The 27982-nt window shown below is 35.3% G+C and overlaps 2 protein-coding genes across 2 annotated transcripts in view; one reads left to right on the forward strand and one right to left on the reverse strand.

Annotated features, from left to right (window-relative positions):
- The window catches only part of Xkr9 (XK related 9), a 37520-nt gene extending 37047 nt beyond the window's left edge, over positions 1–473 (reverse strand). Inside the window, exon 1 of the mRNA XM_040293391.2 lies at positions 165–473. The gene's annotated coding sequence lies outside the window, so the exon portion shown is untranslated. The remainder of the gene's footprint in view (positions 1–164) is intronic.
- Lactb2 (lactamase beta 2) lies at positions 386–27982 on the forward strand. The gene is made up of 7 exons (XM_005322989.5): positions 386–631; positions 5732–5895; positions 10745–10871; positions 20812–20990; positions 22846–22994; positions 26361–26442; positions 27168–27982. Exons 1-7 carry the CDS (start codon positions 510–512, stop codon positions 27209–27211), a joined length of 867 nt encoding a protein of 288 aa, XP_005323046.1. The 5' UTR covers positions 386–509; the 3' UTR covers positions 27212–27982.

Genomic DNA, 27982 nt, shown 5'->3' on the forward strand with positions numbered 1-27982 from the left:
GACACACAGGTTATTCCGACACACAAACCCCACCACTTCCTAAAAGCCTGCCGGACACTCCTTCCCAGGAGTTGGTAACTCAGTTACCTCAAACCTGTCTACTCCTTGCTTCCTCACAAGATTTCCTAAATTAAAATGTCTCTCATCTATTTCAAGGCACTCGCCTGCCAGGTCCTAGAAAGTCCTAGAAAGGCAGGAGGCTCTACAACACGGCGTCGCCTCAGCGCCTCAGACAGCTACAAGCCACGCAGCCCACGAGCCGCTTCCCGCCCCCGCCTACGCACCCCGTGCGGCGTCACGTGACAGATAGCCCCGCCCAGCTGCCAGATCCCGCCCAGCTCGAGCGGTGTCACGTTTTCTCTGGCCCCTCCCCTGCTGAGCTGCTGAGCCTCTCGCTGCCGGTTCGTGTGGTGTTCCGAGATTGTTGTCCCCGCCCATCCGGCTGGCATTTTAGTTCCTCGCTCTGGTTTCCTAATACGCTACGAGCCCGCTGGCCGCCGGAACTCAAGATGTCTGTCACGCTGCAGCGCATCGAGCGGCTGTCCAGTCGGGTAGTACGCGTGTTGGGCTGTAACCCGGGTCCCATGACCCTGCAAGGCACCAACACCTACCTGGTGGGGACCGGCTCCAGGTAAACGTCTCGCCCCTCCCCCACAACGTACACTCGCCCGCGGGACCGCGGAGCTTAGGCTGCGACGACTGCTCGCCCCGGGGAGAGATTGCGGGAGCGCGGCTTCTCCCAGGAAGGGCAGCCCCAATCAGGCCCTCGTGCACACACCAGGACCGCAGAGTTCTGCTGAATGACAACCACCCCGGTGGTACCCTCTCTAACCGAGGCAGAAGTCGTGAAAAAAATAAAATTTAAAAAAAACTTAAGCTTTTGAAACCCGATTTACTTTGCTTAATGTTGAATGCCAGAGTTCGTGTTTAAGCTGTTCTGGAGGTAAGACTCCAAGAAAGCGTTTATACTATTAAAGTCCCTTGGCGTTTTGGCCAGAGTACAGTTTCCCATCAGGAAAGCAGTTATGTTGAAGCCACTTCCTTAATTCAGCAGCAGAGGGCAGGACTTTCTTGCTTCCAACTTACTTGAATCTGTTAAAAAAAAAAAAAAAAAAAAAAAAAAAAAACCTGGCTCTTGGGAAGGAGAAACTGACCGTAAGTAATGTTGGTTTTTATTATAGTTGTGACCAATATAGGTCATTGAGTTTTCCTTTGAGGTATGTACTGCATTTCACTCTTTTTTCGTTAACTAAGAATTTTAGAAGCTGTAGAATAGGAAGGACTGAGAGTACTTGCAATTAAGTAGGCCAAAGGTTAAGTCCAGAGTAAACTGGCAGGATCAAGTATATACAAGACCTTTATTTAGGCAAACTCCAAAATCTAAGAGGGCAGAAAATTAAGCAGTCCCTAAGCCCAGATAGTCCACAGGCATTCCTGTCTCAGCATGTCATCTTAAATTGGTTCTAAAGTCTACGTAGGATGAAAATTGCATAGGCAAAATTACTCTAGAAAGACTCATAGAATACCATGGTTGGAGTTAGATGAATGGTCTGGGTTCAACTCAATTTACTTTCCTCCCACCCAGATTACCGGTTCTCTTTAAAAAATGAGATGAACAAATTGGCTATTTAAAGCCCATGTTGTGTGAAAAGTACCTATGTATCTTTACAAACTAGAATCTCACTCTGGTAGAGTGACCCTGGGTTCAGTCCCCAGTATCAAACCAAAAAAGAGAGAATTTAAACACCTTAAGTATTCTGTCTCCCATCTCATTAGGCTCATCTCAGACCTCAAGTAGGCTATGCTTCTGTTTCTGCAGTAGCTCAGCAAAGCTGTATCATTTCTGCCACTGAGCTTCTGGTCACACCTCCTTCTCTGTCTCCAACTCATTCCTCCCTTCTTCAACTCGCAATCTTTACTCATCCTTTAGAGTACATTTGAAATAATTCCTCAGGGAAACCTTCCCTGACCCTTTGGACTAAGTAGTACACTGTTTTAGCATTCCATACTTTTCATGACCCTTACTCAACAGAACAAAAATTCAATGAAGACATTAATCACTGTATTCTCAGCACCTAGCATAGAGCCTTGTATAGTAGAGGTACTACAGTAAATGTTTGCCAAATGAATAACCATTCTTTAAATTTTCTCTTAAATTTTTACTATTATTCTAGGACTTCTGGATAACTACAATTTTAGCTTGTCTTCTTCATTCTGATCAGCCCATGGATGTTAAATGAATTTCTGAAGCACTAGTAGACCTGCTGTGATACTTAGTATTATAGGTGCTCAGTAAGCACTTGAATCAACAAATGATTGCCCAATTTTCCTTCTCTTCTCAAGAATCCCTGATAGTTGCAATTTGAACATTTTCTGTCAAAACTACATACTGTGATGTCATATATTGTACCTTACAATAGAAAAAGCAGTCCAGAAGAGTAGAGTTACTACTTTGGACTTTGGTTACCTAGATTATTATCCTGCCTCCATTTACTAGCTGTGCGACTTTTTGGGGGGGTGGTGAGGGGGGTAACCAGGGGCACTTAACCACTGAGCCACATCTCCAGCCCATTTTTTTTTTTTTTGGTATTTTATATAGAGACAAGGTCTCACCCAGTTGCTTAGTCCTCCCTATTGCTGAGGCTGGCTATGAACTCTGGATCCTCCTGCCTCATCCTCTTGAACCATTGGGATTACAGGTGTGCGCCACCACACTCAACTAGCTGTGTGACTTTCAACAAGACAGCTACCTCTCTTAAGTTTTACATTCCTTACCTATATAATGAGGGCTATATAGTACCTACCTCATACGTATGTTTTGAGGATTCAGTGAAACCTATGAACCAAAAAAAAAAAAAATACTAACGTGGAAAACAACATTAGGTATTTATCACTTCTGTTTTTCTTATAACACTGGTTTCATAGTAGATATTCAGAGAAGAGCTAATGACAGCATATTGACGGAGACCAGTTGATAGCTTAATATTGATATAAAATACCCATAAGGAAATAGTTAATTACACTAACTTGCCATCAGTTAAAGAATTTTTTTCTTCATGTAGCAGCTTATTATTACGTGCCTACTACATGTCAGGCACTGAGCCCTAGTGAATAAATCAATCATAGACCTGTATAGATTCGTTTACACTCTTCTCTTAGACCTTTTATCAGTATTACTTGCATTTGCAGGATGAACTCCTGAGAGAGGTATATTACCTGTGACCATGAAGAATAAAAGCAACCAACTCACATAGAAATGATACTATCTAATCATCTGCAATAACTATTCATAGGCTTTACAGATGAGATAAATATTTAAGGAGGAAACAACTTTGTGTTCTAGTCTAGAACTGAAGTTTTATTTTTGCCACATGAGAAGTGATTCTAGGTGCTTTCCTAAACAGTCACCTTCTGTCCAAGAGGTAATAGGGTCCTAGTTCTGAAGAAGTCACTAAAACTTGTACATAAACATTTGTGCCTCCTAGCACTGTCTCTTGCTGACTGTAAGACCTGGAGCAAATTGTTTTCTGAAGACTAGTTTCTTTTTCTATAAATAAAATAATCCCTCCCTAGAGTTGATCTAAGGATCAAAATATAATAAACATAAAAGCTCCAAATGGTTTAAATTACTGTGTCAGCATAAGATGTTATCTGTATGATCAGATTTTCAGTTGCCAGATATTTTAAAATAGTGTTTCTTGGGAGGAAGGGAAACCAATGATTTAAATAATAACAATTAGAGGACTTTGTGGTTTAAAAAGACTTGAGAAGTCTTGATCTGAAGCATAGAAGGATTCCTCTCAAGGCCAGAAGACCTCCAAAATAACCCAAGTGACACTAATTAAGGGGCATAAAGAATTTGGGATAAACACCAAAGAACCCCAAATTCATAGAGCCAAAATCTAGAATTATAGGTAAGAGAATATTATAAGGAAGTATCGTATTATAGTTTTATGTATTTTTAATGTAGTATGACTAAATGTACACATGGACAAGCATTGCATAGTATGTTGTAGATGTACAAATAAATCCATAAATCACTTCAACCAGATAGACAAGGTCCCTGCCTCCTGGGATTACATTTGTAGAGTGGTAGAGAGTATGGAGATAGACAATAAGCATGTAAATACATGTTACATGATTATAATTGCTATGGAGAAAAAGCAAAATTCACTGTGACCCAGTTCAGACTCAGATTTATTCCCTCCAGTGTTTCCAGTCTTTGTTAACAGCACGTCAACCATCCCACCCAGAAACTCAAAATGATCTGATCTGTCTTTCCCTTCCCTTCCACTCGCTGTTAAAAAAAAAAAAAAAAAAAAAAACTGTGATTGTGCCTTCTGAAAGGTCTTTAAACCATCTCTTCCTTACTACCATCTCTTCCTTTCACTACCAAGATCTTCTAATGTTCCCTCAGACCTGTGTAACATGTGGTACCCATCTCCAGAGCAGGCATTGCAAAGTGTATTTCTAAAGTTGATTCACTGCTTTACAGAACTTAGGATATAAATTGTGGCCCACTGTCTTCCTCCCCAGTGAGGGACCTTTTCTAAAGTTTGTGTTTATTCATTTATAAAATCACAAAATTGTACATATTAATGGCATATCATATATACATGTTTTTATACACATATACGTTGTATAATGTTCAAATCAGACTAAATTTTATCTACTCAAACATAATTTCTTTAAATGGTGAAAACTTTTCAAAATATTTTCTGCCTTTTTGAAATGTACGAGATATTGTTATCTGTAGTACCCTACTGTGCAATAGCATGCTAGAACTTCTTGCTCTTATCCAACTGTAACTTTGTATAAGGCCAGTTTGAATTGGATTTTAATTATCTGTAAAATGTTTTTCTGTCACCTGTTACTTTATTGTTTGTTTTTGGTCATACACACCTCCCTGTTACCAACCTCTCTAGAAAGTAAGCAAGGTTGTTTTTCTTGATTTCTGCAAGAAATAAAGACATGGCAAGTTGTCGGTAATCTGTGAACAGTTTCTGATAAAGTAATGAATGACTCAGAATTTTCATCAAGACTAATATCTTGGCTTAAATGGGTGTGAGGTATTACTGTTAAAACTGCTTGGGTTAAATTTGTGAATTGGTTCGTTCTTAAGGAAAATATCACAGATTTCTTTTGTTCACGAAAATAGAGAGAAAGGCTATTCCATAAAATAGTGAGGAAAGAAAACAAAGTATAAGAAAGGCTCAAAACCACAAACAAAAATATATGTATATATAACTAATGGGATTGTCTTAGTAATTAAATATAACAGTTCAGACCTTCCCCTATACATCCTTACATCCTTTTTCACATGTAAGAGTACAGTTGTAAAACTTCAATGTTAATATATTGGCATCAGGGTTTGAATGCCGATTCTGTCATTTATTTGTGGAGTAACACTGAGGAAGTTACTTAACTTCTGAGTATATGAAATGCCTGCCTTGAATAGCCATTAGGAAGAATACAGTGGGAACAGTTACTATGTAAGTATTCAAGATTACTGCTGTTATTTCTTGTATAGTCTTTCATTTAGATATAATTTGTTTCAAAGAACTTACAGTACTATCACTATAGTTAAGCTGAAGTAACATGTAACTGGTTTCCAAGCATGTTGAAAGAAACTGTTACAGAGTTTCTTAAATTTAATATAAATTATCTGTGTGAGAAATATGCTAACATTAACCCTTTGTTCCAATTGCATGATTATCCCCTTAATTTTCAGGAGAATCCTTATTGACACTGGAGAGCCCTCAATTCCAGAATACATCAGCTGTTTAAAGCAAGCTCTGGCTGAATTTAATACAGCAATCCAAGAAATCATAGTGACTCATTGGCATGGTGATCATTCTGGAGGCATAAAAGATATTTGTAAAAACATCGAAAATGGTAAACAGAAAATATTTACAATACACATTGAAGAAAATTACGTTTGAGAATCATTATAATGTAAGGTATAGACCATTCACTAAATACCTTTTATTTAAATGGCACTTTTAAAAAAGTACTATTTTTGTGACTTGAATACTGTTCCCAGCTTTAACAATAAAAGGACAGGAACAGTCCTGATTTCTATTTCTAAATCCTCTTCTCCCTCTTACTTTCCCCTTTTTCTCTGTGATAATGGACAGTTTTAATTTAGTCATTTGTGACCTTTACTGCCTTACACTTAATAACTAATAATTATTGAGCATTTTCTGTGTGCCAAGCACTCTGTTCAACATTTCATGAGGGTACTGTGAGTAAGATGCTGCTTTGGTCAATGTTCTAAACAGATGATATCAGGGCTTCCATAACAATTGATTCCAAAGCAACTACTGATACAAACTGAAATTCAGACAAAGTATCATTGAATTTCTCTCTTCCTGAAACCTGTTTGCCAATTCTGTCCTTATTCTGTCATCCTACCACCACATACTTCTATTTATTCATTCAACAAGTATTCCAGTGACTGCTATATATCAGGTACTGTTTTTGGCTCAAGAGAGCATAGCAGTGAAGAAAACAGACTCTGCTCTCAGAAAGCTTTCATTCTGCAAGATGAGCTTCCCTAGTCCAAAAATCCAAAATACTCCACAATACAAAACTTCTTAAGCACCAGCATGATTCCACAGTTGGAAATTTCCTGCCTGACCTCATGACAGGTCACAGTCAAAACATAAGCTCTCTAAAAATGTTGTATAAAAATACTTTTAGGCTTTGGGTAGAAAATATATACCAAGCATAAATGAATTTTGTGTTAAACTTGGGATCATCCTCAAGATACCTCATTATGTTTTTGCAAATATTCTTACACACTTCTGGTCCCAAGCATTTCAAATAGGGTATCCTTAGCCTGTACTGGAGAAAGTAATGGGAATTGGGGGAAAAATAAAGTTATGCAAAGAGAAAAGGGAAAGAATGAAGGGGAAAAAGCAGTGGCTATTATCCAAGAGGGGGTAAGAAGAAGGGGTGAGCCCCTGAGAGGATTGCATGCCAGACTAAGGTCATTGCAGGAGCAAAGAGACTGGAATAGGAGTATGCTTGGCATATTCAAGGCATTAGCCAAGAGGTCAGGGACTTTAATCCACACAAGGATGTGCATGTGCATTAAACTAGTATTTTAAAATATTTGCAAGCCTTTTTTAGGCCTTGAGACTATAGTTAAGACCAAAATAGTCTCAGCTACTGCACCCAGTATCACCAGGCTGCCAGTTATTAAAAAAAAAAAAAACCTTTCTGCTGGGTGCCATGGCACAGCCTGTAATCTCAGGGTCTAGGGAGGCTGAGACAGAAGGATCAAGAGTTCAAAGCCAGCCTCAGCAACTCAGTGAACCCATAAGCAACTCAGCAAAACCCTGTCTCTAAATAAAATATTAAAACAGGTTGAAGGATGTGGCTCAGTGGTTAAACACCCCTGGGTTCAATCCCCAGTACCAAAAAAAAAATTAACCTAATGTTCTTGTCATCTTTCCTCATTTTGTCCAACCCAAGGGGATGCTAAAAAAAATAATAATAATAATTTCTTAGCCTAATGAATTTTCCTTCTCTAGACAATTCACCCATTGCCCAGTAATAGTCTCATGTATAAATACACTATAATTTATTTATTCATTCTCCTATTAGACTTATTTTTAAAGTTTGGGGTTCCATACAAAATATTAACTATTAGATTACCTATAGTAATGTAAATTTACCTAATATTTAATATACTTAGGTAGTATATTACCTATTCAACTGATGTAAAGAATCAAAAGGAGAAAATTGACACTGTTTTGTATAGCCACTGAAATTTTAATACATTGAGAAGTGACTTGTTGTTTTTGTTTCTGGACTTTATTGAAGCTAGACAAGGTGCTGAGGACCTTGGGATGCTGGTCATTAAAATCGTACAGAGGTGTCTTCCAGAATCTTCCCCCAGCAGTTCCATGTTATTTCTTCATTCTCAAAATCCTTTATCATTAGCATTATGGTCTCATTTTGTTTTACATTTGTTACTTTGTTCCATACTTCTTTGCAATTTTGTTTAATTATTGGTAGAGTAGAAAGGATTCAAATAGCTTACAGTGCTACAATATTTTTATAGGCCACCACCAAAATACAAATGCCATTTACAAGATTTCTGTGGGAAGATACAAACACTTGAAAGCAATCTGCTTATTTGGGAACTCTTAGCGGCTTACAGAAAGCCATAATTTTGCTAGGCATGCAAACTCTGTAATCCCACACTGCTTACATATTTTGGTTTGGTTTGGTTTTAGAATAAATCTTGTAAAATATATTTTGTTATTTGATAATTTTTAATTATTTTCCAAGTAAAATTGAGTCTCTGCCACATATTTCACAACTAAGCCCAAGGATTCAAATGTTTGTATCTATGCTATTCAATTAAAATGTTTTTATTAGAAAGTATAATAAATTGACAATATCACATTTGTACTAGCTTAAATGATAAGCATTTTCAATAATATTATAAACCATTATGCAAACCTTAACAAATGACTGAGCTATATAATAGAGACAGAAAGTAGATGAGTGGTTGCCAAAGGCTAGAAGGGAATGAGCAGGGAGTGATTACCATTGAGTTCAGAATTTCTCTTGGGAGCTTCCAAAATTAGATAGTGGTGATAGTTGCACAATTCTTTGACTATAGTTAAAACCTACTGAGTTGTATACTTTAAAAGGACAGATTTTATAGTATGTGAATTATATCTCAATAAAGTAATTATTAGAAATGTTATATGATTGTTTTCAGCATGTTTGTCCATTCTTGTAAATGGTTATTGTGAATAAGATATTTGTTTTCTTTTATGTATATTGAAAACTTATATATTTGAAAATTGATACAAAGTTATAGTACGGATTGTTTTGTAATTTTAAAATAGTTGTGATTTTTTATGAAGATTGTCAACCAAAGTCTTATAACTAGAAACAAATCTCTACTTCTTTACTGAAGTTCTAATTAGGCAAATTAAAAAACAAAATAAGCCTCACCATCCTAATTTATTATGCAGTATCAGTTTCCAGATCTGGTTGGTTGGTTGGTTGGTTGGTTGGTTGGTTGGTTGGTTGGTTGGTTTTGTTTGGTTTGGTTTGGTTTGGTTTTTTGCTTCAACCTCCAAGATACAAAATAATGGAATTTTAGGTTGGAAAGGGAAGGTGCTGTTTGTTATTGTTATTATTTTTTTCAGTGTTTCTATCTCTTTTATACTCCATACTGGCCAGATTTCTATGCCTTGTTGGTTTTTCTTTGGGATGTCTTTTTCTCCCTCATGTGTTTTCAGTTCTACCACCTTAATATTAATTATCTTTGATGTGGGTTATTGCGGTCATCCCCTCTTGGTTCTGTTCTGTCAGATTTCACCCTTCCATTCTCCCCACTTACAACTGCCATATTGCCCCACCTGTTAACACCATCTCGTTGTCTTCCTGAAAGTGTGGAATGGCCATACTTGGTAAAATTTAAATCCCTCCATTGTGTGAAAAGAAAGGCAGTCTAAGGCCCTCCATAATCGAGCTCATCTTACCTAGCCCACTTTCTCCACTCTTCCACCCAGTGATTTCCATTAGACAAGTTGGTAGCATTATCTTGTCACAGGTATGCCATGCTCATTCTCATTCCTATGCCATTACTAATGCTGTTCTCCATTCCTCCATGTCTTTCTTATACATCTTACTTATCATGTAAATCATACCCTAAGTTCCATCATATATCTGAATTCTTTCCTATTTTTTCTTTTCTCTGGACTCCTGTTGCGTTTCTTTTCTTTTTAATTTTGTTTACTCATTTATTTTGGTGGTACAAGGGATTGAATTTAGGAGTACTCTACCACTAAGCTATATCCCCATCCCTATCTTATTTTTTTGAGACAAGGTCTTGCTAGCCTTGAATTTGACAGTTCTCCTCCCTAAGCTTCCCAGTAGCTGAGATTGCAGATCTGCACCACCGTGACCTGCTCTGTTGCTCTTACTAGTTGAATTGTCCTTTTAGCATTCAGGAAATGGCATTGTGTATAGGTCTTTGTTTCTGTTTATAAATTTCATTTCCCCCCAGTATGACAGTTTTTAAATCCTTTGATGTCATGGTGCTTGTATTCACTATACATAGATGATTGGCACTCGACTATTGATGGGTTATTTAGCTTGATTTTCTTTATATCAGTGAGTAGTAGTTTGTGCTGAACTTACTTAGCCTCAGGTTTGGAGTTTCCTTTCAATACTCATGGCATGGATCATAACAGCACATCCCCCAACCCTTGTTAATATTTTATTTAGAGACAGAGTCTCACTGAGTTCTTAGCACCTCCCTAAGTTGCTAAGGCTGGTTTTGAACTCGTGATCCTCCTGCCTCAGCCTCCCAAACAGCTTGGATTACAAGCATGTACCACTGCTTCTTTACTGTAGGTAGGCACCTAGATAGAGATAGTTCTTGGGTTCTGTATTATTACTCTTTTAACACTTGTCCTAATGTTAAAACTGACTAAGATTATGAAGAACTACTTTCAAACTTTTATATGGAATGACAGAAAAATCATACAGGCTTCCATGAGAGGTGCATGGAAGAATAAAAAGCTCTTTCATTAAATTATATTAAAAGTTACATCCAGAGGGATAAGCTACAACTCATCCCATATTTCTGTGGTCTTAATGTGAGTATTTTATGTAGTCATTCACAATTGTAAGCTGTATTAAAGTTGATCTCTTAAAAGGCTAAATCATTTAAAGTATGACCTAATATATTTATATGTTTTGTGGCTAGAAACTACCTATTGTATTAAAAAACTCCCACGGAATCCTCACAGGAAAGAAATTATAGGAAATGGAGAGCAACAATATGTTTATCTGAAAGATGGAGATGTGATTAAGACTGAGGGAGCCACTCTAAGGTAAGTTAATGTCCCTTTGGAAAGATGGGGTGGGGGTATATGTGTGATAAAGAAGGGGAGCAGGTTTAGGTTTATTTGCTTGCATGTTCAAAGACTGTCTCAGGAAAGATACAAAAAACATCTGGTAACGTGAGGTATCCTGGGGGTAGTAGGGGGAATGGATGCTGGAGAAACCAATACAGGAAGACTTCCCTCTATATATCCTTTTTATTTGTTTGAATCCTACCATTTTTTTCTACATAAATATTTAAATTTTAAGAGCCAATATTTTCTTCTTAGGGTGGCTTAATGATCTACTTGTAAGTCAATTCAGGGATTTCCTTGTTCTTACTTTGAAAAGATGACCCATACCTACAATAAGTACATTTTAGGCCAGACCTGTAATCCCTCATGACCTGCATGAGGGATTCAGAAAGGTATTTCAAACTCAGTAATTTTAAAACTGAACCAATCATGGTCTCTTCTATCCCCTGCAATCTATACTGACCTTCTGACCTCCAAACATCTACTTTTACTTGGGACTTTATCCCTTCTTCTGAAATATTCACTTCAGTATTACCTTTAATCTTTAACTACTATTTACCTTTACCCCCGCAGCCACCTGCCACATCTAATCAAGTTAGTTTTTGTCTCAAAAATATTTGTCAGTGCTATTCCTTCTTCATGTCCATTATTGTTTTATGCTTTTTCTTCCTATCAATCAATTCAACAAGTGGAAAAGAGCACAGAGGGATATTGTATAGGTTTTTATGGACCAGGCCTTCTGTTGCATGGGCTATAGATTCAGTCATATGCCGCCCCTAACCATAGGTAAGCTGGGAAATTTAGTTTAACTGCATGCCCAGGAAAAAAGAAGATACAGCTTTGGTTAGTAGCTAGCTATTCTCCAACCTAGGCAGATACCAGATTCTTCCTTTAATTGCAATCCCTGTCACATACAAGGCACTGAACATTCATCCTACATGTAGTAAATATATAAAGAGTAAATATATAAATATATAAAGAGGCAAATAGACGAACAGTTGAATAAGAAAAAAATTAAAGTGATGGGTATCTATGTCTATTTTCAAGCCAAAACCTTTTTCCACTACACTAGTGATTTACAAAATCACTGTATAACTTACACACCAGCTAATTACTGGGCATTTGTCCTAAAGTATTGTCGTTAAAATACACTAGCATCTCATATAATTTTTTTTTTTTTTTTTTTTGGTACTAGGGATTGAACTCAGGGGCACTCAACCACTGAGCCACATCCCCAGCCCTATTTTGTAACTTTTATAGAGACAGGGTCTCACTGAGTTGCTTAGCACCTCGCCATTGCTGAGGCTGACTTTGAACTCACAATCCTCCTGTCAGCCTCCCGAGTCAATGGGATTACAGGCATGGGCCACCGTACCCGGCTCTCATATAATTTTTCTCATGATATCAGAGGAGAATAAACATTATTACTTCTTCAGAAAGCATTCTGAACAATACTGAATTTTGTTCATAGTACACCAGCCCTGGGCCAGCTAGTGAAAGAGGTGGAGACAGCAAAGGGTTCATTGAGTCTTCTGTCTCAAAGGTTTGGGAATAGTAGTACTGGTTTATCACCCATTACAGAATATGGATATTAGATCTATATCAAATCTTATATATTAAGAATATTCAGCCCTTGCAAGTTAACTACTACCAAAGTAAGCAGGACCACATTTTTTTAAACTTTCTATTAAAGTATTATCTGTAAACAGAAAAATGTTCATATCCTAAATGTATAATATGATGACTTCTTACAAACTGAACAAGCCATATGAGCAGCACCAGATAAAGAAACAGAACAGTATTAGTGCCCCAAAAGTCCCCCTCAGGCTAGCATCCTATCACTAGCTCCCCTTTAGTTGACTACTACCTTGGACTTGTAGAGCAAATCTCAATATTGTATAATTTCATTAAATAGATGTTTTTAAATATATGGTTAGTACAAATTAAATGTAGAAATGTATTTTAAGATTGGAAGGAAACAACACAAAGAATCAAAAATAAATAGCATTCGCATTCTTTAAAAATGACTTGGTAAATCTTTTCTTAAAATATACATTTCCAATTATAATAAAGCTTGATGACTGTGGTTTCAAATTTCCATTTTTATAGTCAGTAAAACCCAGTTGTTTTCAGTATTTGCCTGAAGATTTGTTCTTAAGCAAAAGTTCCATAAATAGATGGTTAAAAATGTGCATAAGTCTTCAAGTACTCATTGTCCAATTAATCTTGCCTACATGCCAACTTTGTAAAAAAAAAAAAAAAAACAAGAGGACACAGGTAATATCCACCAAGAACTTTTGTAGTAAAAAGTAGAAAGCTAGAATTTTTTTTTGGGGGGGGGGGCAAAAATTTGACTCTGGATATCACTATGAGGAATTTTCTAGAAAACTAAATTTAATTTCTTAAAAGTTGACCAGATGACTGTCTTGAGTGCCATCCTTATAAAGTCCACTCTGTCCAGAAGAGTGGACTTTAAACTGATGAATGGGAACAATACAGCTACATTTCTTATTAGCAAAGCACCTCTGATGTTATTTCCTTTTCTCCTCCTGTTTGTGTGAGTTGAATTTTAACACAGTTTTATGCAAATTAAGACATTAACCACACAAGTGACTTAGAATTTCCAGTCCCCTAGCTTAAGTTACCTTACTGCCTTCGACTTAGAAAATTAAAAAAAAAAAAACTGCTGAGTTCTGGTGTGGCAAAGGTGAGTAATAATAAAGGAAGTATTGCAAGTGTGTTGACATATAAGACAGTTTGCAGACGAAAACAGAGTAGCTCTCCAAGTGAGTATTTACAGATTAAAAGGAATGGAGTTCTGCTTATTAATGCATTCTGTGTATTCAGAAATTGTCCATAAGAGATGATACACATTCACGAACTGACAAAGTTTTATAGTATAATAAGAACTGACTTTTGTTAAATGGAAAACGACCTCCTGGAATTATTTTCATATAACATTGAATGCTTCTATTATCAGGTGGTTGCAAGTTTAATCACACAAATTATTTCAAACAGCTCTTTAATACCTCACCATTGAAGCAAGTATAATATTATAAATGTCTGCAATATGTGAAGCATACACTTAGAAATCAGAAAAGCCTAATGGTTATTAAAGGTCAGGCTTTGATCTTTCAAAAATAATTGTTCCTCTCAAGCACAGTGACACATTCCTGTAATCCCAGTTACTTGGTAGGCTAAAGCAAGAGGATCATAAGTTTGAGGCCAGCCTCAGTGATTTAAAGAGGCTAAGCAATTTAGTGAGACTCTTTCTCAAAATAAAAAATAAAAAGGGCTGGGGACATAGATTAGTGGTAAAGTACCCCTGGGTTTAATCCCCAGTACCAAAAACAATAATAATAATTGTTCCCCACTAATGAATATTTTGTATTCTTAAACTCTATCATCATGTTTTTAACAGATTTTTTTAAGTCTTTACTATTTTAACATTTAATATTAAATGTTTGATTAATTTTTCTTTTGGCAAAGAAGAAACTCCTCTAAGTTGTAGTCATTTCACTTATTAATTAGTAAGAGTGGGGCTGGGGTTGTGGTTCAGTGATAGAGCACTTACCTAGCATGTGTGAGATACTGGGTTCAATTCTCAGCACCACATATAAATAAAAATAAATAAAATAGCTTCATCAACAACTAAAAAAAAATATTTAAAAAATATTTAAAAAAATTAATAAGAACTGACTTTTGTTAAATGTCATTTTCAAAGCATATGGAAACAAGCTTATTAGTTTTCACCATAATTTTATTATTTTCAGGGATCTTATAAATTTTGTCATGATATTATTTTTGAATGTGTTTTTTATTCTGTTAATATTTTAGCTAATATTTTTATAACAATATTAGTGAATTGGGTAGTAGTCAAGGATCTCCAGAGAGAATCAAAAAGAGGGCAGAAAGAAAGAAGAAGGGGATTCATATATTCAATGATTACATTATTATGACTATAGGCATTAAGATTACATATTATGACTGTTATACAGCTGAAACATATAGTAAACTATGTTTACTTTTACTTTTCTGTTTTCCCTGTGGTTATTACTTTGTTTTATTTGCATAGTTTTCTATGCACTTATCACTAATTCAAATCTGATTATATAAACCTTTTCTCAAGATGTTTAAATGTATCAGGGATTCTCTGTTTCATTTTCCAAGAAGCAACTTCCCCTCTGCCCCTTCCAGTCTGAACTGGTTTTCCTCCAAGTCTAGTGTAGCTACCATCAGAGTTCCTTTCATTCTCAGGGAGTGCTTTTCTTTGCCTCTGTATTTACCATAACCAATAAATTTTAATGCGGGATCACCTATTTCCTATAATCAATAAATTCCTATACCCCCTCTATTTGGAAACCCCACTCTAAAAGTTTCCTGAGAAAGGATAGAAAGAGACTTAAGACTTTAATTTGTTGTTGTTACTGTTTTTTTCTGGCACTGAACCCAGGCCTCATAGCAAGTGCTCTACCACTGAGCTACATCCTCAGCTCTTTTGAAACAAGGTCCTTAGGTTGCTCAGGCTGGCTTTAAACTTGTGATCCTCCTGCCTCAGCCTCCCTTGCAGTTGGTGAATGTGTCTTTTTAAAATCTAACTTAAGGTTTGCTGTATGGGTACTAAGTTACAGTTAGATGGGAATAAGTAGTTCTGCTGTGCTTTTGCAGAATAAGGTGACCATAGATAATGATCATATACTATATATTTTAAACAGCTGAAAGAAAGGATTTTAATTGTCTTCATCATAAGGACTTGATAAAGGTTTAAAGATATAGATAAGTTTAACCTGATTAAACCTTATATACTGTATACATGTATCAAAACCTCACATGGTAGGTACCCCATAAATATTTTGATGCATCAGTTGAGAAATTAATTTATTTTTTAAAATTTTTTAAATTTAGATTTTCTGGGTATAAAACATGAATTGAAACTTTTCCCTTCTCCATTTTGTACATAGGATGTTATTTCATTCTAGTTTCAACACTGCAGTTGAAAAATCTAAATCTGATTTTTTTATCATGTAGTTTTTGTTTTTTCTCCTTGTCCATTTTTTTTTCTGAAATTTCTGAAGTTATATGTCTCAAGTTTATGGTTCTGGGACCTCTTAAGGAGAAAACTATTCATGATACTTGCTGATGACATAGACAGACTTACAGACTTTATTAAAGGGGGCCCATGGCAATAGATACAGGGACCATTGCAATGGAATCTTGCTGTGTGTTAGAGGGATTAGACACAACAGTAACTCCAACAAGATCAAGTAGTGATTTATAATGAAGGAGCAGGGTAGGGCTGAGTGGCTGGAAAATTACAGTAGAAATGGGAAAGGGATTTCTGCCTAAACCAACTAGATTGGATTATTGCTAAAGGCAATAGGGTGATAAGATATTGATGGCAGTCAGATAACAAGGGTAGGAGGTTTTCCTTAAACTGACTTAGCAAGATTCTTGCTCAAATTAGGACAGAGAGGTAAGCACTCCTCTCCCTTCTTAAGGTCTCCCAGCTAGATCTGAAAATAGAACTAGCAACTACAAATTAATAGAGAAAAAAGCATATGACTTTATTAAGCTTTATATGGCATAGGAGTCTTCAAAATGAAGACCAAAAGAAACTTGAAAACCTGTGCATTTTTATGCTAAGTTTGGTGAAGTAGATAGTCATGAAGAAGCATGATTGGACAAAGGAGGTATGGTCTAAGGGAACTTAGCAAAACCAATTTTTCATATTATTCTCTGTGTCTTCAGAAATAAAGATGTTCCTTCAACAGGATATGGAGAAGGCATCTCTTATGTGAGGGACTTGTGACCTATTTTGGAGGAAGGTCAGAATTCTGTTTTATGACCTACTTCAGGGGACAACAGCAGGGAAGTCAGACAGAATTTCATGCTTTTTCAATTTTCTCAGATTCCTTCAGCTTAAAATACTCAGTATGACAAGGTGGCATATTTTGGAGAATATTCTACACCCTATAATCAGAAAAACTGAAAGGAGCCTGAACAAAGTTTTGGTCACATAAAAGTGTCTTCGTCAATCCTTGATAAGCCTTTTCAATCTGCTCTTCAGTCCTAGAATTTTTTCTTGAAATTGCTTGTTGATTATTTTCTCATCTGTTTTGTTCTATTTCATTTGCTTTCGTTTACTTAAAACTTCTATTTTGTTAGAATTTCTACACTCATCATCTAACATGTTTTTTTGTTTTCCTTCTTTTTGCCTTTTTACTATATCAACTATATCTGTATCAATTTTATCTCCTAATTCTATATTTTCATTCATTTCTGTTCTCAAATTTTTAATTTTCAATGAAATTTTTTGTTCCCTAAATGCTCATTGTAAGTTAACCTATCTTGTTTCTTGTTCTTTTACCACACTGAGGACTTTATAATCTGTGGGGTTTGATGTTTTTGTTTGTCTGTATGTTTTGAAAGATTTTCTCATAATTCTTTTGTCTCTAAATTTCTTTGCTTATTTTTATTCACTTTCTTCCATGTAAGTGGCTTTCCTTAGATTCTAGAAATCCTGATTATCCTCTGATGTTTCCAGATTGTCCTCTGATAGAAACTATAGAGCTATTTGGGACCTCTGAGAAGAGAGGCTTTTGTGGGTTTTGAGCCTCACTGTAAGGAAATCTAGATGAACTGTTTAGTTGAGAAACTTCCAGCATTGTTACCTTAGAGTCTTTTACTCCTGAGCTTGTGAAATAACTTAGAAGACTCTTCTAATTTCATGTAGGGGAAAGGCCTTACTGCTAGCACTATGAAAACTAGTGTTGAAAGGCATCTTGAAAATTTACCTGTATTTGAAGTAATTCATTTTTTACTATATTGTCACTACCTCCATCTGTGCCTGTTTTCTCTTCTTCAAATAAATCTGTTGTCTTTCCCTTAAAAGGAGTGAAACATTTGTCTCACTGTTCAAAGAAGAGAATCTGAAGATCTGAATATTTGTGGGAGAGGGGTGGTTGTTGTTTCTGGGTTTGAGGTGAGGGGTGTTGTTTGCTTGTTCAGTTCTGGGGATTGAACCTAGGGCTTCATGAATGACAAGCATGACAAGCTTCCAGATACCTTATGTCCCAAATCCTTAGACTTTGGGGGATTCTGCAGCATAAATCTGATTGCTTCTCAGCTTTCACCACTACCTGTTTAGGTTTCAGTTTTCTCATGGCTGAATAAGTCACTTATCACTCATCTTTCTTTTTAGCTTCTAAATATTTGATGATGTGTTGCCTGTCCCATTCTTCTCATTTTTGTGGGTTTATGTCATTAAAAAAAAATCTCCTTTAGGGTAATTTTATTGGTGTTTTAGGACAAAGAAAACAAGTGTTTACTATCTTTAATCAAAAACCTGTGTTTAGTTCCTAAGTATTAAATACAAATGTGGCAATTGTTTTAACCCTTTCCCCAAAAAATATTTTATTATTGAGACTATTATTAAAAATATTCCATTCACATAAATATGCAATACTCTTCTGGGCACAGTGGCACACACCTGTAATGCCAACCACTCAGGAAGTTGTGGCAGGAGAATTACAAGTTCAAAGCCAGCCTTAGCAACTTAGAAGGCCCTGAACAACTTAGTAAACTCTGAGGATGTGGCTCATTAGTTAAGCCCCTCTGAGTTCAATCCCTCATACCAAAAAAAAAAAAAAAAGCAGCACACACTTAATAATTAATTTCCTAAGCTAAATGTAATTTAAGCTATACTCTATCAGGTATTTATTGCTATCTCCTATGATTCATTTTTTCTAAAATATAAATTGAGAGGTAGCTAGTACTGTGTTGGGCAGCTTTGCATAGCTGTGACCATAATACCCAACAGAACTGCTTAAAGGAGGGAAAGTTTATTTCATTTCATGGTTCCAGAGAATTGGTCCATGATTGGCTGAATCCATTACTCTGGGCATAAGGTGAGGCATTAGAGCAGAAGGGCATGGTAAAGGAACACTGATCGCTTCATGATGACCAGGACACAGAGAAGATGATCCCTTTCAGGTCAGAATCCCAGTGACCTACCTCCTCTAGCCACACCCCACCTGCCTACAGTTACCACCAAGACCATTCAAAGTCAGATGGACTGATTAGATTACAACTCTTGCAATCCAGTCATTTCATCTCTGAACATTCCTACATTAACATAAGAGCTTTTGGGAGACACTTTATATCCAAACCATAACAAGTACCCACCCCAAAGTAATGTAAGTACTAAATGTGTAATATCTATCAATCGCTGAAGACAGTGCCCAACACATAGAAAGCAATGCAAATAAATTAGGTTCCACTAAGTGTCCAGAACTGGGAATGTAAAGTTAAGAACAAGACAACCCTTCAGGAACTTAACCTTGTAAAGTTCAATGATAAATAAGAAAACAATGTGAAACCTATGTAAAAGAGTTATAATCCAAAATATAAGATGAATACAGAAGAAATGTGTACAAAGAATTAAATCTTTATGTGACAGAAATCAAGGGGTATGTGCTTTTGTAAACAAATTATTTAGACTTAGTTCTTTATTTAATGAGTTTTTTGTAGATATAGTTATAAAATAAATAAGAATTCTTGAAATAAAGTATTTGTCATGCTTTAAAAGTATTGATTACAATAACAATTATATTGATTATAAACAAAAAATTGAAAATTGAAAGAGAAGAAAAAATAAAAGCATGTTATAGAGAGAAATCAATCCAAACTGCTTTGTTTTTAAATTTTTTAATTAGAAAAAAATAGATTAACCAGGCAAGGTGGTGTACTCCTGAAATGCCAGCAGCTCAGGAGGCTGAGGAAGAAGGATCATAAGTTCAAGGCCAGCCTCAGCATCTAGGCCCTAAGAAACTCACCGATATCCTGTCTCAAAATAAAAAAGGGCTGGGAAGGGGCTGGGGTTGAGGCTCAGCAGTAGAGTGCTTGTCTAGCACGTGTGAGGCCATTCCATTATTGAGACTTATTAAAAATATTCCATGCACCACATAAAAATAAATAAAGGTATTGTGTCCAACTACAACTAAAAAATAAATATTGAAAAAATAAATAACAAAGGGCTGGAGATGTGGCTCAGTAGCTAAGTGCCCCAGGGTTCAATCCCTAGAACCAAAAAAAGAAAAATAGATTTTTTAAAATGTCATTTTTTTTTAAACCTACAGATGTATATCTCAATTCCATCTGGGCACCACAAAGGCAGAAAGAATACACAGCAATTATTTTCTTTGACATCCTAATGAAAGATTGTTTCTTTTAAATCTTTATAAACTACTAAAATAAGGTGTTTATCATTTATGGAGTAACTTTGTTCCCGCTACTTAGCAAAGCATTTAAATACTTGTCTTTGAAAAATATTTAAAGATGTTATAAAATCATTCTCAAACAGAGTGCGGGGGCGGGGGGGGGGGGGGGTGCACGCATACCCAGCAGTTCAACCCAGAAGCACTGTACTTCTGAGCTAGATTCCCAAACCCTTTTTTTTTTTTTTTTTTGAGAAAGGCTCTAAGTTGCCCAGACTGGGCTCAAACTTGTGATCCTCTTGCCTCAGCCTTCTGAGTAGCTGGGATTGAAAGGCTGCATCACCATGTTGGCAAAAACAATTACGTTTTTAAATAAAAAAAGTAATAGAAATGTTGCTGATTTTTATGTCCTTAAGTTCTTAATTTTTCTGTTTTCCAAATTTGTTATAATCTGTACTTATTATTTATAAAATTTAAAAATATGGGAAAAGTATTAAATTTTCACTTTAAAGTCATAGATGTGATTTAGATAAAGAATTATTTGTTGATAATTTTCAGTGGGCACAAGAAATAAATTTTTTAATTCATTGTTAAATTTATTTGTATCTTTTACAAAGGTAAGGACAGATAATAATTGAGTTCCCAGTATTTCTTCTAAGCTCACTTGTTATTTTGTTATTTATTATTCTTTTTTCAACAAGAGTTATATACACACCTGGCCACACTGATGATCATATGGCTCTACTCTTAGAAGAGGAAAATGCCCTCTTTTCTGGAGATTGCATTCTTGGGGAAGGAACAACTATATTTGAAGACCTCTATGATTATATGAACTCCCTGAAAGAGTTATTGAAAATCAAAGCCAATATTATATATCCAGGTAGGTAATTTTTTTAACCTAGAAAGTTGTTCTTACCAAATGATGAAGGCTCATTTTAGCTTGCATAGAAGAAACACATATAAACTATTTCCTTAAATTATATTCCTAAGTTTTATTTAGCCATATAGTTAAATTTAAAGACAAGGCCAAGAGTTACATTGATAACCTGTTAAAAATCTATGAGAATTATTTTTCAGCATCTACACAGCTGTTGATAGAACTGTTAATTAAAAACAAAATAAGCTTACATTAGAAAAGGAATATTTTTTATCCCATAACTTCCCATCATTTTTATTAATTTGATTTCTATTGTGGATCATATTGTAGCTTTGTAACCTTGGATTACATTTGACCTCACAATATTAAAAAATCAATAGTTTCCGTAGAAACTGTAAAATGGTATATTTATTTCCACTCTCCAGAAGAAGAAACTTCTTGTTAGTGTCTCAGAAATCACTGCACTGCTCTGCAATATAAATCTCTCCTTCAATCCTAAAAGCTAAGAAAGGCACAACCCAATAAGAAAGCTGAGAAGAAAAAGTGGATTAGGTTACTTAATTTTCCAAGTCCATCTAACTTACTCCTAACCAAACATCCATGGGAAGATCTGTGTGCTGACATTCTCTCATTAATTCCTAAATCTGAGGGAATAGGAAACATACACTGGAGACGGGCATTTAGATTAATGTTATGGTTTAAAATGAATAGACACTTCATAGCTATTTTTAAAGAGAAGACAATAGATGTTGGATATACTCACATTGAAGCCAAGTTGCCTACAAAGGGTTTTAAGAGTGTTTGCTTTAGTAAATGCAGTGAACTGGCTTATTAGCACAGCAATTGTTCACAGGTAAGTTATATTCTGTAACCATAGTTACCAAATAATAAAGCTTGCTACCCATCAGGTTCAGTGCAGAGGCCTTTCTAGCTATCATCCTCACAAAAACTGTTTGGAATAGGTAATGGTATACCTATTACAATGCTGAGGAAACAGATTCGGAGACTTCCTTGTAGTCATGCAGCTAATATGTGATAGTCTGTTATCTAAAGCCCAGTAGTCTTTACATCATAGCAGGTTAGCCTGCTTCTGGATGTTTTGTTCCCAAATATTTGAAACATCTCTTTTACAGACTTGTATAACACATTAAATTTGTATTATTTAAAGTTTAGTACAATTTAATTTTTATGGTCAAAATTTCTAAACTACTAGCCTAGACATATTCTTAAAGTGCTACTAGTGTTTTGTGAACGTTTAATAGATATTGATCACTTACATTGATCCACTTTTTACATTCCCCCTTTTAATAAGTCTTTTTTTATAAGTAAGCTTATCATAGTGGTTATGAGCACAGAGTGGTTAAAAACTACCAAATCATAATCCCAACTCCACCTCTCTTAGTTCTTTTATTCTGGGTGGGTTATCTACCCTCCCTGTGCCTCAGTGTCTGCTATCACAAAGGGATAATAAAAATACCTACCTTATGGAGTTCTTGTAAAAATAATGTATGTTTAGCATGCAGAGCAGGGCCTGGCACATAGTGAGCACTCTATAAATATTACATGTTGTTATTATGGTTGCTGTTTTTGTTGCTATACTTTATTGTTAAAATCTATTTTGTATTTTTAATAATATCTAATAGATTAGATTTTGATATAATTCTCTAAGGCTGTTTGGGATTGCACATAATTTTTAACACCTTATACTTGTAGAGCTTTCCAAATAATATGTATTTGTAGAGTTAGTATGCTTTTCCAATATATCATCTGAAGTATTTTTTATATAGAATGAAGTAACTTCAGTTGTACTTAATGTTTTTTATATGGTGGAGTAATTTGTATAATTACTTTAATTCAGGACATGGCCCAGTAATCCCTAATGCTGAAGCTACAATTCTACAATATATTTCTCACAGAAATAAACGAGAAGAACAAATTCTTACATTAGTTCGTGATAATTTTGAAAAAGCATTTACAGTAACTGATCTTGTCAAAATTATCTACAAGGTAATTTTCATTTATCTTATTGGTACATACAACAAATTTCTTAGAATAAAGAATCTACTTAATAGACTGTATAGGGCTGGAGATATACCTTGGTGTTTGTAAAGTGCTTACCTAGAATATGTGAAGTCCTGAGTTTTATACCCAGCACTGCAAAAAATAAAAACAAAAGGACTATAAATGGTAGGTAAATTTACTACAGCCCAGGTTGGGACAAGTCTGTTAACTTTGTAGGTACTGCCACCTGTCTAGACTTGAGAGCAATAGAACATCCAACAAACAAACAAGCAAACAAAAACTGGCCATAGTGAACAAAAAGCACTTTATTGAGCCATCTTAATTAAACCTTATATACTTTTCTCTGCAGGAGAAACTGCATCCGTTTTATATTGATAAGTATTATTCTAGCGATCATTTGGTGTTCTGACTGGCAACAGAGGAGGTGGGGTGATCTGCTAGAGACAGATATTGAGATAATAGTAATGGCTGACAATGGAAAAAAATACCCATCAAAAAATATGAATAATTTTATATATAGTGAAAGAGCCCCATGCCTCCAAGTGTGATGTCTGAGCCCATCACTGAATAAATAGCATTATGTGGCAGTCAAATAATTTTTAGTTTTTCAGCAAATGTTCTTTAGATAACTGCTGTGTTGGTAGAAATAGCTTAGCAGTTAAGAACATAGGCATTGGAGTTAGATTACCAGAGTTTGCAGGATACTTTGGTGCATGCCTGTAATCCCAGCAACTCGGGAGGCTGAGGCAGGAGGATCACAAGTTTGAGATCAACCTTAACAACTTCACAAGGCCGCAAGCAACTTAATGAAACCCTGTCTCAAAATTAAAAAATAAAGGGCTGGGGATGTGGCTCAAGTGGTAGCATGCTCGCCTGGCATGCGTGCGGCCCGGGTTCGAACCTCAGCACCACATACAAACAAAGATGTTGTGTTTGCCTGCCGAGAACTAAAATAAATAAATATTTTTTAAAAAAATAAATAAATAAAAATTAAAAAATAAAAATAAAAAACTGAGGTGTGTAGCTCAGTGGTAAAGCACCCCTGGGTTCAATTCCCAGTACCAAAAAGAGACAAAAATTTTTTTACCTGAATTTTATTTCCACAACAAATACAGCCATAAAATACATGAGATGGTTACTAAAGATAAGTTTAGAAATATAATCTGGAGCCACTGAGAATTAGGGAAGGACCTAATGTCCCTATAGTCTTAAGTCATCAAGAAACAGTTCATACTCATCATGTTTTGTTCTAAAAGAGAGGGATAATGATTAAACAGCTTAAGATTTTTTTTTAAATGTCGTTATCTGGAGCTGTCGGTAGAGCTCACTGATAGAGCATTTGCTTAGCATGTACTAAACTCTGAATTCTATACCCAGCACTGCAGGGAAAAAATACTAATTTGCAAAAGAATAATGTAAATATTTAAATTGTATGAAACAGTTCATTTCCTCAAAATTCTAGAGTGTAACCTCTATATACAGGTACATAAAGGATGGGGTTTTTTTTCTTTTTATTTTTTTCTGACCTAAGTACAGATAGAAAAACACTTCTAACCCTCACAAATGAGTCATCAAGAAATTGCCCTGACCTAAACAAATGTCAATTCTGCATTCAGAGGTGTATTCAGAAGTGTATTCCCTGTGTGAGTGTTAGACATCTTATGATTATAGGATGGCATTAGGTATTCTAGAGTGACATATTCATTCAGCATTTGTTGAACACTTTTATATGACACACTATAAGAAAGTGCAGAGATACAAAGAAGACCATGGATCCCTGACCTCTAGGGATTTGAGGTTTAGTGAAGACACACATGTTCAACAGGTACTTGTAATACTGGCTTTATCATAATAGTTAGTGTGCATTTATTGAGACATGACAGCATGCTCGTGGACACTATCCTAAATGCTTTATACAGCTTGAGCATCCCTAATCTAATAATGCTCCAAAATCTGAAACTTCCTGAGTGTGGATGCACTAAAGGTTTTAGACTTTAGACATTTTTGAATATTCAGATCTTGCATTTTTCTACACCAAACTTCCTCCAAGTCCTATACCAAATCTGTCAAGGCACAAAAATAAAAATCATTTCTACCTAGTGAAAATTCAGGGTTAATGATGCTTGTCTGGAAAACCTTTAGAAACTTATGGATCCTTGAAGAAGGTGCACACATTTTCTGTATCAGGATAAGAGGAGAAAAAGTTACTCTAGACAGAGGGAAGGTTGCATTCAAACACAGTTAAAGATCATTATGTTTTTGAAAACTCAAAAAGAAACCACATGACTGAAGCACAGGTTGCATATATAGATGCATAGGAAAGGCGTCCCAGGAACTGAGGCAGGAAAAGGAGGTACAATCAAATCTGTCTCATTGCCAGCTAAACAAATTTGGTCTTTAGCCAGTAATCTGGGAATAATCAATTAAGGATCTGAGGTAGGGAAATCACATGATGAAATCTAGAAACTCAAATTGGTATATATAACCTGTTACTGGATCTCAGGGAGAGTTAGAGGTTAGATGTTCAGATTGGGACCAATCAATGCCTGTATTGTTGGGTGGTGATTTGATGAGTATGAAAGAGAAAAGAACCAATAGTACAACTTACTGTAAACATCAATACTAAAGAGAAGTCTAAGGAAAAATATCCAGGATGAAGACGGATTATTACAGCAGTGGAATAAATGAGAAAAGAGATCGTCAAAAGAGAGAGAGTAGCTGATTGATTTCAGGTACAAAGAGTATGCAAAGAATCCATTGCATTTTGACTGAAGTTATTTAATGATCTTGGCAAAATATTTTCAGGGAATTGAGAAATAGAGATAGTGAATTTAGACAAGAAGCTTGACTTTAGAACTATATTCTATATCTAAAGAATAAAAAGAATATTTGCTTTGATTTTCATTCAAGTAACAGTTGTCATTATTATATTATTTTGACAAAAATAAGGGAAAATTATGTCATAAAGAATATTAAAGATATTATCATGTAACCTAATAAATAAACTATAGGGCCAACTGTCAAAAAACTGAGAATTTTTGCATTTATTTATTCCTTCATTCATAAAATATAAATGAATACCTACTGTGTCAGTAAGCTGAACACTTGAATTCAGTAGTGAACAAAACAGACACTGCTACTATTAGGCCTTAGTCTATTTTATCCATAGAAATATATAGGAATATAGTATCCTAAAGCAAGGCATTTACAAAGTGAAATTTTATAGGTTATAACTATGTAAAAATGTGTTAACTTAAACTTTTTATGTTGTATTTTGTTTTACTTTAAATTTTTCCAAAAAAAAGGTGTTCTTAAAAAAAAAAAGTTTTTCCTTCACCCTTGTTCTTTTAGAATATTCCTGAGAATTTACATAAAATGGCTGAACGTAACATCTTGCTTCATTTGAAAAAACTAGAAAAAGAAGGGAAAATATGTAAGTATATTTCCAAATTTTAACTTTTTTACTATCTGCATTTAACATATTTCTACAAATGCACTAGTTTCCTTTTAGGAAAACAACACCCATGAGAGTTTTCCCTTGAATAACATGTTAAGGTGGAAAGACAGGCACTAGGAAAGTTGGCAGCACATGGTAAGTTGGCTACAAATTGGAGCCAGAAGCTCCCACAGGAATTAGAATCTCGAATAGTGTTCCAGTCTTCACCCATCAGAATGACACTTAAGAGTAGTACATCAAGAGGGTAGCTTCTCTTCTCCCAAACCCCAAGACCACGAAGAATTCTGCATGTGGAAGATTGGGGACCAGGGAAAGGTTAAGCAACAGTGAATGTAGTGAACTCAAAGATACCATAGTAGTAATTCTGTGATTGTTTACTAGTGTTAGGATAAGTTCTCAAATCAATAATCTTTATTGAAGTTTAATCCTTAAAATCAAAAGATTTTCAAAGCCTGAATATTGAGGGGCTTGGGCATAGAGCACTTGCCTAGCACATGTGAGGCACTGGGTTCGATCCTTAGCCCCACATAAAAATATATAAATAAAGTAAAGATATTATGTCCATCTACAACTAAAAAAAAATTTTCAGACTTATATTGAGCAATGAACTTACTTAAGATTGAGGGCTTTTTCAAGCCACAAATAAAATTCAGTGAATTTACTTACCTTCTTAAATTTTTACCCTGATTTTCTTTCCACAGTTAGCAACACGGATCCTAACAAGAAGTGGAGAGCTGCACTTTAGTTTCAAATTAATGAAAGTTCTGTTTTGTTTTGCTTTTAGAGGATGGTATGTTTTCTTAGATGTGGGTTATGTGGAGAGAATATAGATTGTAGAATTCAAAAATACACTTCAAAACAATATGTTTGTTCTAAAATACGTAAATTGCATTTGATATCTATAGTATAGGTTTTTTAACCTTGGTCTTTTAACATTTTACCAAAAATTCAGAATCCAAGAGTTTGTCAATTTTCTGTGAATTAAATAAAATGGCTACTTTCAGAATAATAAAATTTAGCCAAGCATAGTGATGCACACCTATAATTCTAGGAATTCAAGAGGCTAAGGTGGGAGGATCACAAGTTTGAGGCTCTCATGGGCAACTTTGCAAGACCCTGTCTCAAAATAAAAACCAAAACTAGCTTGGGATGTGGCTCAGTAGTAGAGCACCCCTGGGTTCAATCCCCAGTACCACAAAAAATAAATTTTAAATTTTGGTAATTTAAACTTGAAATTACCTTTGGAGATTAGCTATTTATTACCAGTTCTCAATAATACTATTTTCTCTAACTGCTTCATTTAACAGCCCAGATTTCTATATATTCTTTTCTTTTCCTCAATGCTTGTCCTTATTTATAGATAACAGCTTGTTTTCACATTTCTATCAATTATATTATGATTAAGTATTGGTTCCGTAGCTTGTGTCATATGTATTTTCTTATAATGGTATCCCACAAGTGATTCATGTAAATCAATTTGGGGAATTAAAATTTATTAAATTTCCAATTTAAAGTA

Source organism: Ictidomys tridecemlineatus, chromosome 7, assembly GCF_052094955.1.
Source record: "Ictidomys tridecemlineatus isolate mIctTri1 chromosome 7, mIctTri1.hap1, whole genome shotgun sequence".
Classification (NCBI taxonomy): Eukaryota; Metazoa; Chordata; class Mammalia; order Rodentia; family Sciuridae; genus Ictidomys; species Ictidomys tridecemlineatus.